The sequence below is a fragment of the Pleurodeles waltl genome, chromosome 5 (genome assembly GCF_031143425.1).
Source record: "Pleurodeles waltl isolate 20211129_DDA chromosome 5, aPleWal1.hap1.20221129, whole genome shotgun sequence".
NCBI lineage: Eukaryota > Metazoa > Chordata > Amphibia > Caudata > Salamandridae > Pleurodeles > Pleurodeles waltl.
In genome coordinates, this window is record NC_090444.1 from 1,506,755,503 (window position 1) to 1,506,767,535 (window position 12,033).

Sequence of the window (12,033 nt, forward strand, 5' to 3'; positions counted from 1 at the left end):
AGCAGTTCAGCACACTCTCATTGAAGATCAGCGCAGAAGCATACTAACGTTGCTTACCTGTCATGCTTGAAACCGCCTGATCCAAAATGGCAGCTCACAGCGTGATGATCTATAATCACTGTATAGTATTCCTCAGGCTACGATCATTGCCTGTTCCAATTTAGTGGCATGCAGCGTGATGACATATTAACACTGCATGCAGTGTGTCAGCCCTGCATTGAGATTTTCCTGATTCAAAATGGTGGCACACAGTGTGATAACGTTCTAACACTTGCACTGTGGCCACCCAACACAAAATGTTGGTAGGTGTCGAGATACGTGAGTCAGTAACAGGGATGCACACAACCTGGCGCAAAAGATGCCTACAGGCAGAATTAAGGTTGTGGGTTTGTTGGCTGTGCTGCAGCTTTCCCCCAAATTGTAAGGGGAGAAAACCCAACGTGGTTGTAAAGGCAAGATTTCTTTATTAACACAGCCTGTCCTCACTTACCTTCTTCCTCCAATTGTCACATCAGGAATTCCTGAGCCCTCACATTTTACCCTGTCATGTCTGTCATCACACTCCATGGAAGGTTGAAGACACAGCAGTAATAAAGACAAAAGTGCTCAAAGTGCCAATGGCTGCCATTTCAGCTCACCAATTCACTACGTTTACCATCACGGGTGTTGCATTGTTTCAGGCAATGAGTTTGTTGAGGCTAGTCCAGAATGGTGTCAAGCGGGTTGAAACAAAGACCTAACGTTTTGGCTGGTGTGAGGCAGAAGATGAATAAAGGTTTCACATATGAAATCTTGTGAATGCCCAACCTCAGACTGGGCTGGAGAAAGGATGTTGTATCCAAATATCTTGATCTGTTGTTAGAGAAGGCATTCAAGATTCCATTGTGTGACATTATCTTATAGACTAAAGTGTAACAATGGGAGGGTAGCTGTGAATGAAAGAAAGGATAATATTGATTGGAAGAAATGAAGGAGTGCTGTGAAATGAGCATTGAAGAAGGAGGATGACTTGAGTAGAGTGTTTACTGTTGAATATTTAGAGCTGTTGATAGGAGATGGTCCGAACAATAGACAGAAGGTGTGGTTGTTATAGAGTCCACAACTTACTGGTCTGGTTTTATAATTGTGTGCTTTATCAATATTCTCTGGTTTAGTGTGTGTGTTGCAAGCGCTAATTTGAGAGTTGGTGGGTGTTACACTAATAGATTTTGGTGTGTAGAAGAGAGTTATGATGTGGTGTATTTCATGAATGTCTTTGGCAGCCGTGACTTCTGAGGATTGAGGGACATCCAATTTCACTCTGTTGTTCCAGTCTTTCACCATTTTCAGTTGGTGGCTTGGTAAACTGAACATTTGTGCTTTAGCGATGTGGAACAAACTACTTTGTATTGTACTGTGACATTTATATATCACTTACTACTCCTATGTCAGACATAGAAGCACCTGGGTAAATGGGAAGCAACCTATGCCTTGTAAGGTGTGTGGTTGGAAGGGTGTTGTCTTTGTTTTGTGATCCTGTTTCAGCAGTCTTTCCATATTGTGTGTGGTGACCACTGAGGTGCGGTTATAGTGTTATGGGCCCAGTGTGTAGCAGTGTGGTGAATGATGAGGTGTGAGAGACAGATATGCAGTGTATGGTTTTCAGTACGCTGGGGGCTTTGAACCGTTCTATAGGTCCATTTATGGTACTTCCTATGATTATAAGCTGCTTACCTGGTTATTGCACTGGGTTGTCCACTATAAAATTCTGTTTATAGTTGTGTTCCTGAACTGGCATGGTTGAAGGTAGAGATCTGCTGGGATAGCCATTGTTTCTATTATCCCACAGCTGATTTATTGTGGGAAGGAAAGAAGCTTTCATGGTGTATTGACAATCTGATATAGACTTCTAGTTGCAGATTCCTTACCTTAGAATTCCCCCCAGGCGTCAGTCTGAATCCAGAGATTTTTCTCGAACAGTACCCCAGCATACCATCAGGTGGCATCGGTCATCTTCGGGTCAGCGCAATGGACATGACGTCACAAATTCTATATAGGCACGACCCCGGCACAGTGACATCTGTTCTTTTCTTTCCGTGCCTGTCAGCGCTGATCCGAGAAAGAGCTACTCCTCAGTCACTTTTTAACTGGTCTTTTTTGACTTTTTGTCAAAGTTTTTGAGTGTCTACACTCCTGGTGCGTCGAGGATGTCTTCATGTAAGACCAGGTCCAAGCCCTGCAGATCTTGTCATCGAGTGATGTCCATGACGGATCCGCACATTGTGTGCTTGTAGTGTCTGGAGCTCAACCATGACTTGAAGTCGAAGTCGTCCTCTGAGTGCTGAGTCATAAATCCAAAAGCTTTGAGAGAGAGGTCCTTAAAGCTCCATGCGGCCCGGCTCTCAGCTCTGCGTCGATCCCGATCTCGGTTGAGAGGAAGGTCCTGAGAAGGGTTGCGGAGCCCCCCTTCACCTTCATTCCACTCCAAGTCCTCAGGACGGTTGAGTAAGTTGAGGTACAAGAAGAAGTCAAAGAAGAACAAGCTTTCTTTGACTTCACTCCATTCGTTGGCTGACGAGGTGAGGGAAAGAGAGTGTTGTCGCACTAGGCCTCCATCTTGGGATCCTGCGTCTGGGTTAGCTCTGCACCTCCCTGAGTTTCCGGGAGCCAGAGTGACCCTGCCTAACTGGGAGAGTTTTATGAGGCCATGTCCCTCATCTTTGGGCAGTCCGACTCTGCTGGAGTGCCTTCAAGCCCCATTATGTTGTCAGGGGCTCCCTTGGGTTCTGTGCTGTTGTCCTCAGCCCCAGGGGGCACCCAGGGATCCGTTCTTAGATCTGAACCGTCATCAGTCGTACCACATCAACCTTCCCCGATGCCAGTTCTGACGTCAGCGCTCCCGACGACGCCTGTGCCTCCCAAGTGGCGTAGACCCCATCCTTGTTGCCGACTCTGACACAGAGCCGGATTGGCGTCCCTCAGCACAGACTCCCACTTTGCCAGGGGCCTTGCCTCCTTTGATGGATCTTGACCCGGGTTGGGGTATGGTGACTTATGGGAGGGGTCGCTGGACCCTTTAGAATACTACTTCAAAGACCCAATGGACTGGCGGGCGTATCTGGGTGAGGCCAGTCGTTTGGACACTTCTCCCTGACACTGGCAAGCTTTCTTCCCCTACTGTGGCTATGGAGGAGGGAGCGTCCTATTCAATGGTGGTGCGAAGAGCGTAAGGGGACCTGGACCTCACACTACCTTTGGTGGCAGTCAGGACTAGCCTCCTGACAGAGGGGCTTCAGCCTGGGGCTTCATTCTGTGAACCTCTTTTGCCCTTTAATGAAGCCCTTAATGATGTCCTGCAGAATACCTGGTCCAAACCCAGCACAGGGGGCTCCTGTGAACTGGAAAATTGTCTGGCGCCGTAGACATGCTCTGAATGACCCGTTGCACAATGCACTGATGCATTATTCAACCCCTGAGAGCTTGGTTATCCAAGCCTTTACGTCCCAGGGTGCACTTCCTTCCTCACCCCCAGATAGGGATTCCAAAAAGCTGGACCAGCTTGGGAAGAAGATGTTTTCTTCCTCCAGGCTGGGATTGCGGTCTGTGAACACCACATGCCTATTGGTCTGTTATACCCATACTCTATGGGACACAGTTGCGCAAGTGCTGCCACAGGTCCCAGAGGAGTCCCAGACCATTCTCTCCCAAGCGGTTTCTGATGGGAGAGACGCAGGGAAGTTCACAATCAGATGTGGGCTGGACACTACCGACTCACTGGGCAGCCCGTTTGCATCGACAGTGGCCTTGAGGCGCCACGTCTGGTTGAGGATGTCTGGCTTTTCGGGGGATGTCCAATCTAGCCTTATGGACATGCCCTTTGATGGCACTCGTCTCTTCGGAGACAAAGCAGACTCAGCAGTCAAGTGCTTTAAGGGTTCTCGTGCTACGACCAGGTCCATGCACCTCGCAGCTGCTCCTCACCCCCTTCAATCTGCCTTTGACCCCTTTCGTGGCTACGGAAGGGGTGCCCCACCATGTCCGTTCCCCTCCAGCCACTGTGCCGTTCATGCGGTCCAGCCTCTGTGTTGTCGGGAATGTGGGATCCACTGTTGTTGTGAATTAGAGAGCCAGGGGTCTGGCCAGTCCACCGCTCCTACCCACACCCCCTCTGCTGCTGCCTCCAAAGCTTCCTAGTCTGATGATTCCCCACCAGGGTGAGACAAGATTCGCCATCGCCTGCTCCACTGGCAGTCTATCACATCAGATAGGGGGGTTTTGCAGTTAGTCCGGGCTACTCCCTCCCTTTCAAGACTACCCCTCCATCCAAGCCACCATCCTACTATCAGATGGTGGAAAATCACTTGGCACTTCTCCACGAGGAGGTTATGGCTGTCTTTGCCAAAGGAGCCATAGAAAGGGTCCCTGTGCCAGCAGTAGATCATGACTGTTATTCCTGCTACGTTCTGATTCCCAAAAAGGACAAAGGTCTGCACCCCCCCAGACCTTCGGTCTCTCAATCTCTTCCTCAAAAAAGAGAAGCTCAAAATGCTCACTCTGGTTCAGGTTTTATCTGCCCTTGCCCCAGGAGACTGGATGGTAGCATTGAACTTGCAGGACACATATTTTCATATCCCAGTCCTGCCTGCCCGCAGACGTTACTTTCGGTTTACAGTGGGTCACGAGCACTTTCAGTTCACTGTGCTCCCCTATGGCTTTATCAATGCTCTCAGGTGTTCACCAAAGCGATGGCGGTGGTCACAGCTCATCTGCGCAGGTCAGGGGTTTCAGTTTTCCTCTACCTTGACGACTGGGTGTTGAAGGGAGGCTTGCCCCATGCTGTCATCTCTCACCTTCAGACTATGGAACACCTGCATTTGCTGAGGTTCACTTTAAATGTGCCATAGTCATACCTGACTCCCTCTCAGACGCTTCATTCATCTGAGTTATTCAGGACACAGTGCAGTTCCGGGCTTATCCTGAGCGGCGAGTCCAGGATATTCAGGCTATGATACCGATATTTCGCCCTCTTTCCTGGATTTTGGTGAGAATGACACTGAGGCTGCTGGGCCTCATGGCCTCCTGCGTCCTGTTAGTGAATCATGTCAGATGGCATATGCGGGATCTGCAGTGGGACCTGAAGTTCCAGTGGGCGCAGCATCAGGAGAATCTCTCCGACATGGTCTAGATCTTGGATGGAATTTCGCAAGATATGTAGTGGTAGTTAACAAATTGCAATTGGGTAAGAGGCAGATCCCTCTCCCTTTATCAACCAGATCTGACAGTAGTGACAGGTGCGTCACTCCTGGGATGGGACAGCCACCTGGGAGAGGCAGAGATCAGAGGCATCTGATTTCTGGCAGAGTTCAGACTCCACATCAAACTTTTGGAGCTCCTGGTGATCAGACTGGCATTGAATACATTTCTTCCCGCTCTAAAAGGCAAAGTAGCGCAGGTTCTCATGTACAACCCCACCGCCATGCGGTACTGCAACAAGCAGGGTGGGGTGGGGTTGTGGACCCTTTGTCATCAGGGAATTTCCCTGGTGGTGCAACACTTGGCGGGCTCTCTGAACGCCAAAGCTGACAAACTCAGCCGACAATGCCTGGTTGTTCATGAATGGTGTCTCCATCCGGAGGTGGTGCAAGGTCTCTTTCAGCAGTGGGGGGAGCCTTGGTTAGATCTGTTCACCTCAGCAGAGAATGCACAATGTCAGCAGTTTTGTGTGTACGAGTTTCCAAGGTGGCACTCGCTCTGCAGAACTTTTCGTCAAGAGTGGTGCTTAGACCCCCTGTACGGCTTTGGGCCCATACCACTTCTTCCCAGAGTTCTCAAGAAGATCAAGAACGACTGGGCCCAAGTAATACTTGTGACTCTGAAATGGGCATGAACAGTTTAGTATTCCTAACTGTTCAGCATGGCCATCGATCCTCCAACCAGACTGCTCCTTCAGGAGGATCTTCTGTCGCAGCAGCAGGGGAGGGTACTCCATCCAAACATGTCCAGTCTCCACCTTCTTGTGTGAAGATTGAGCGGCAGCATTTGACAGCTTTCTACCTTCTGCCTAAATTCTGTAACGTTATCTTAGCAGCCGGGTGTCCCTCCACCAAAACAGTATACACCTGTAGTTTGAACAAATTTGTGGCATGGTGCACAGACAAGTCTGTTAACCCCCTCTTTCCCTCTTTCTGAGGTCCTCTTGTTCATAGTTTCTTTGGCCCAGCATAACCTGAAAGGTTATTTGTGTGTCACCTCTGCATTTCTGAGATTGCCTGACCAACCTTCTTTGTTTAAGTCTCCTATTGTTAGTAGGTTCCTTAATGGTGTTACCCTTATGTTTCCCCCATCCCCATTCATCATGCCCCAGTGGGATTTCAATTTGGTTCTTACATTCCTAATGTGCGCTCCTTTTGAGCCTCTCCACATTTGTCCCCTCAAGCTTCTAACATTCAAAACAGGCTTCCTTATGACCATTACCTTTGGCCACACGGTGAGTGAGCTACATGCATCATCATCATCTAAGCCGTTCTACCTTTCCATCTATCTTGACAAAGTGGTGCTTTGCACTAGGGCTTCCTTTTTGCCAAGAGTGGTCATGCTCTTTCATGTAGGCCAATCCATCATCTTGTCTACTTTTCACGCACCCCCACATCCTTCTAAGGAAGAGGAGAGACTCCACTGCCTGAATCCATAAAAAGCTTTAACCTTGATTGTACCGAAGAGTTTTGGGTGGATGATCAAGTATTTATTGGTTATGTGCTTGCGAAGAAAGGTCGGGCAGTGCAGACGAGATCCATCTTCAGATGGGTCATTCTCTGCATTAAAATGGGCTACGCATTGGCTAAAAAGCAACACCTGGTGGGTTTGCACGCTTACTCTACCAGAGCGACAGCTGCTACCACTGCATAAGCAGGCAGAGTTCTAGTCTTGGACATCTGTCAGGCAGCAACATGGGCAAAAATGTTTTAATCAACTGCAGTTGCTCTCAAACTACATTACTTTGTTACTTGCTTTCTGTCTGTGGTCATGAATAAGACTGTCTATGGCAGTTAGTTTAGAGGATAGGGTAGTTGTGTACCTACAGTTTAAAACTATTAGTTCTGACTCCAGTCAATAACTCCCCGTGAGTGTTGTCACAGGCTCTGCCGTACATTATAAGGCTATTTATTGGAAGTCACAGAAGAGTTCCATGACTGTAAAGAGGAACACGACTGAAGGCCAAATTCCTTTATTAGGTCATGGAACTTGACGGTGACTTGCAGTATCCTTTTAATGTACAATAGAGGGTATTTTGTTCCTTATAGTACATGGATCACCCTTCCCACAAACTGCTTAAATCCTTATTGTCTTGCTATTACGTTTTCATTGTAAACACAAAGAATAAAGGCATAATCTTTGCTGCATATCAAACACACTAAAAAGAAGTTAGCAATTTTTTACCAAAGGATATTGAAGTTAGTTTCATGTATATCAAATTTAAAAAAATGCTATGTTGAAGCATGCATAGATCTTATCTTTCCTGTAATGACCTATAGCTTTTTTGGGGGTGTGGGAGCATTTTTGCTACAAATATCTACTTTCCCCTTGAACGATTTTTGTTTTACAAAAACGTACTGTAACTGGGGAAAATGTAGTTCCCCTTTTCTTTGTGTAAACTGTGGCTATAATTATGCTCTATTATCTGCCTTTTATTATGGCAACAGACTGGCAGCAGGCACTGTGACGTCAGAACTTAAATGGAATAACTCATTACAGTTTTCAGCTGCAAAGTTACTTTATTACGGCTACTAGAAGTCTGTAATTATAAAAAAAAAGTATGGACGCGTTTTGTACAGGCATTGCAGGCTCTACTGTATTATTATTAATTTAATGCAGAATGTTTCTAGCCACACTCAAAATATCACTATATGAATGGAGAAAACGATTGGACGAATATCCTTAATGTATTTGCATCGCTTTGCAAATCATGCTGATACATGTTATTTAAAGTTCCATGTACCTTTATCTGTTCCAGACATACATGAAAAAGGCATCCTCGAAAAGTAAAGACTACCAGAATGGGTCCACAAGTTCTGTGAATGGGTACACCAAACCTTTCTCTTCCCTGGACAACAATGTGAAGCAAAGAAAACAAAGAAGGGATTGAAAACCGAACAGATGCAATTTTGCTATCTTGTATGATTAAAAACATTCGATTGTAAGCACAATAAAGTTGTGCGCAATACTTTTACAGCTACAGTCACTATCCCTAGCTAGAATAACGTGATTTATGTAGGATTTAACCAGTGCACACAAGTTTAAAAATTGAGGCTACACAAATAATAGATTTCATGTTTTGTAACAATGGGATGATAGAAGCCCGCTCCTTAGACTGTGGAAGAAAGTATTATTGTAGTAAAATACACTGCTGTTGCCTTATTAGTAATTCCGATTGGTGCTTAATAGTAATTAATGATTTGAAAACACTGTAATCCAAAATTCATATGTACGTACTTGCCATTGTTCTTGTAACTTAGCTGTAACTTGCAGGATACAGTCTCAGTAGCTAGACACACATGCCTTAAACACCTTTTTTTACATGCCAGTCACAAAGGTCCTTGCAATATAGTCCAGAGAATGAAGAATAGAGAATGCTTCAGCTTTTTAGTTGATTCATTATCCTGAGTATAAAAAATATTTGGAAAATATCTATACATCTGTGGAAGACATTGGGGAGTGACTGCCTCATACTAAGCTGTAATTGATAGCCAAACCATTTAATTTAAGAGAAGACAGATGTGTTGTCACTGTCCTGAAGATGCACTTACTTATCTTTTTATTATAGCTCTTTAATATGTGCCTGCAACTAATATGTAATATTAGCGTGCAGCAAGTGTGTGGGCAGTTCTTCATGTGTATGCTCATTTCTGTATGTTTAATACTTGAGTGTGGGGGCATACACTAAAGAACCTTATGTGACCTACAAGACAGGTTCCAATGGAAGAATGTTGCTGTAGCATTGAAGCGCCTGATAAGTTGGTGTGTATATATAATCACAGTCATACCATACCCAGGACTTCAAGTAGCAGCGAAATGCAAGGGCAGGTTTCAACTTTAATCTGTCTTCAGAGGTAAAGTAGCTTTTGAACCTTTTTTTTGTAATTCTGCACTGACAAAATAATGTATTAAATGTGTTTCAAACGTGCCTGGTATGAAGTAAAGAAAATGCGAACTCCTGAAAGTGAAACTCGTCTAACAAATCATGAAAGACGTGAAATTGGGTGTTGAGGTGAGGGTGATGTTTTCACTTAAGCCTTGTTTGTTGGATGTATTTTCAGACAATGGACCACTTTTCTAGGGAAGGTACTGATTAGATAACATTGATATTGATGAAAGCTCGTAGTCAAGTACACAACAACTACGTGTTTTCACATTTATCGTTTACCATTTTGAATTACGCTCTGGTTCTTATTCTTCGAAGTGGCGTGGGGGGTGGGAGGACAAGTATTGCATTCCAAATAGCTGCTGGGAGTCCGAGAACATGCCCTAATTATTTTCCTAGGCATGAGACAAAAAACAGGTACCTCCTTCTTGTCACTAAAGCAACTTCCTTTTTCTTTTTACATTTGTGAAGATCTGTCATTGTGCCATTTTGGTTGCATTTCAGTGCCTGTGCAGAGGTTGGTGAGGTTTTAAAGCACAGCAGCTGTCCAAGTAAATTTTTCTCTAGAGTGGCTGGACAGATGGCAAGACAGCGAAGGGTGACTATATTAAAAGAAAAAAAAACACTTGTGGCCTTTGAAAAATGCAGTTGTTTTCTTCATCCTCTGACAAGAACGTTCCTGTTGGATGCTCTGAGCTTTGTGACTCAGAGGTATGAGGGACATAGGCAGTTATGTCGATGCCATAGATACAAAACATGAAAAGACTTGCTGGAACAGAACATGTAAGAGTAGGGTCCATATTGTGAGGCAATTCACTCCACATACATGAAGTAAGTTCTGAACTCCAGTTCTAGATTAATACTGTTAATCACCGTTTTTGTTAGCATTGTTCTCTTTACCATACTTGTTAAAAACGCATAAAAATATATCACAAGTTAAAGTCACAAGTCTAAAAAAAGAATATGAAAAAACCCCATAACAGAAGAGGTAAAAAAAAAAACAATGTAACTCATTCATGGGGCTTAGAGCTGGCTCAAATAACCTTGTTTCAGTGCGCACATTCCCTTTTCGACTCTACTGGCACTGTACACAGATGGTTTCCATTAAACCTTGACTGCTTGATACCCTTCAGATGTGTTTAGCCAGTCTTGCAATATATAGTACAGGGTTGTCGGCTTCAAAAGTTTTATTATTTTATTTTATATTTATAAAGATGGATAACAGTTTACTTTGTTGAAATTTTGCACATCATTTTTAGGGGATTCACCAGTTGTTATGTTTGCCTTTTGGACTTGTTTAATGTCCTTTTAAAAAGATACACGTTCATGTTTTTCAAAAGTCTTACCTGTAGTATTGGTTTACAAAGTCTTTGCATTTTTATTGCAACAGATATACTATTTAAAATAGTGCTGTCTACATTTAATGTTTTAGAAAACAAATCCCTTGAGCTCATTTTAGTATACCTACATTGTTAAATAATACCATCCATTAACCAATAAAGCATTTCTGATTTACATTGTGCCTTAATATTGAAGTGTTTTTGCACCTGAGAGTATTTTGATGTTTCTTCCCTCGGAAATTCGGAAACATTTCAGTGTTTGTTTTTTAGGGATAAGAAAATAAATGAGAACCAAGCAAACTTAAACTTGAGTTCGACAAATGTCATAGTAGCTACAGCTTTTGAGACAACAATTGTAATGCCCAGTAGGGTGGGGAGGAACGCAAGAGCATAAATACATTTGTGTAGATTCATTTCAGGTGGCTGCAAACATCCATGAAGAAGAACAAACATAAAGTGAAACCACTGATTCAAACCCCAACATTCTATGAAAAATAAAACATGTTAGCCCCATGAAAACAGCGTAGGCATTTATGTAGGTAAACATTGCATATCTACCGTTTTTAAATAGACAAATAAAAAATATCCATTGAATTGTATCTAAAAACCTACAGTCACCCAGATCTATTTCTTGGAGAGTCAGTTTGCCCTTGCTCAGCCAACCAAAACATATACAATTCAAAGCTACACCGGAAACCAGCATTGAAATGAAAGAACAAAATTTAAATCAGACATGCCGTTGTGCCAGTGTGTCACACTGAGATCATTCATACTCACATGACGGTAGATTTACTAACATTTCAGCCATCACCGTGTAGCAACCAATGTTGCTGGTCTGTTTTGCATGAGAGTAAGACAACTGTTTTGTGCCATATCATCTAAGATATGCTGCTGTTTCTCTCTCCCTCCAACCCGGCACTCTTCAAGCCTGCCTTGCGCCATGCACACATGCTTGCACTAAGGGTACCATTACAGTTCAAAATAGTATGCTTTTTAAAACGTGCTTCGAAGAAGTGTTATTTGTTTGGCATAATGCCCTGTCTGCTATTTTCAGTTGATAGGAGTTTGCATCAAAAGCCATGGGTTCTTGCCTGGAACACACATGTAACACCCATGGGACACCTCCTTACATATATGGGCTGTTCTCCATTGCAAGTAAAGTTCTGTGTTGGAAAGTAAATAACAGATCAGCAGTTTGCACAAACCTGGCACAAATTGTTAGTAAATCTGCCTCTTGATTCTATACTTATCGGTGCAACCAGGATTTCTTCCTGATCCTGTGGCTAAATCTTAGTGGGCCGTTCAAATACCATCATCACTTTGCTGTATTATGTTTTGTGAATAATTGATTATCATCTTATGACAATTTTGGAATGTTTTTCTACTATCGCTTTCCATCCTGTCAAACACCATTTTTTTACCTCCTTGATTCATTTTGGACCATCAAACCTAGAACTATTTCATCGAAACTGGATGTGAGCCAGATCATCCACTTTAATGCCCACTATTTTCACCCCCATTTCACTCACATTTCTGTTGTAATACAGCTTACATTTCCCTTGCTCAGTTATTTCT

The 12,033-nt window shown here is 43.8% G+C and overlaps 1 protein-coding gene across 1 annotated transcript in view; it reads left to right on the forward strand.

The window, feature by feature from the left end:
- Window positions 1-10,635, forward strand: part of ELOVL5 (ELOVL fatty acid elongase 5) — a 339,287-nt gene extending 328,652 nt beyond the window's left edge. Inside the window, exon 8 of the mRNA XM_069235797.1 lies at window positions 7,991-10,635. Within this exon, the coding sequence (XP_069091898.1) occupies window positions 7,991-8,122 (132 nt within the window). The 3' untranslated portion in view covers window positions 8,123-10,635. The remainder of the gene's footprint in view (window positions 1-7,990) is intronic.
- The last annotated feature ends 1,398 nt before the right edge of the window (window positions 10,636-12,033 follow it).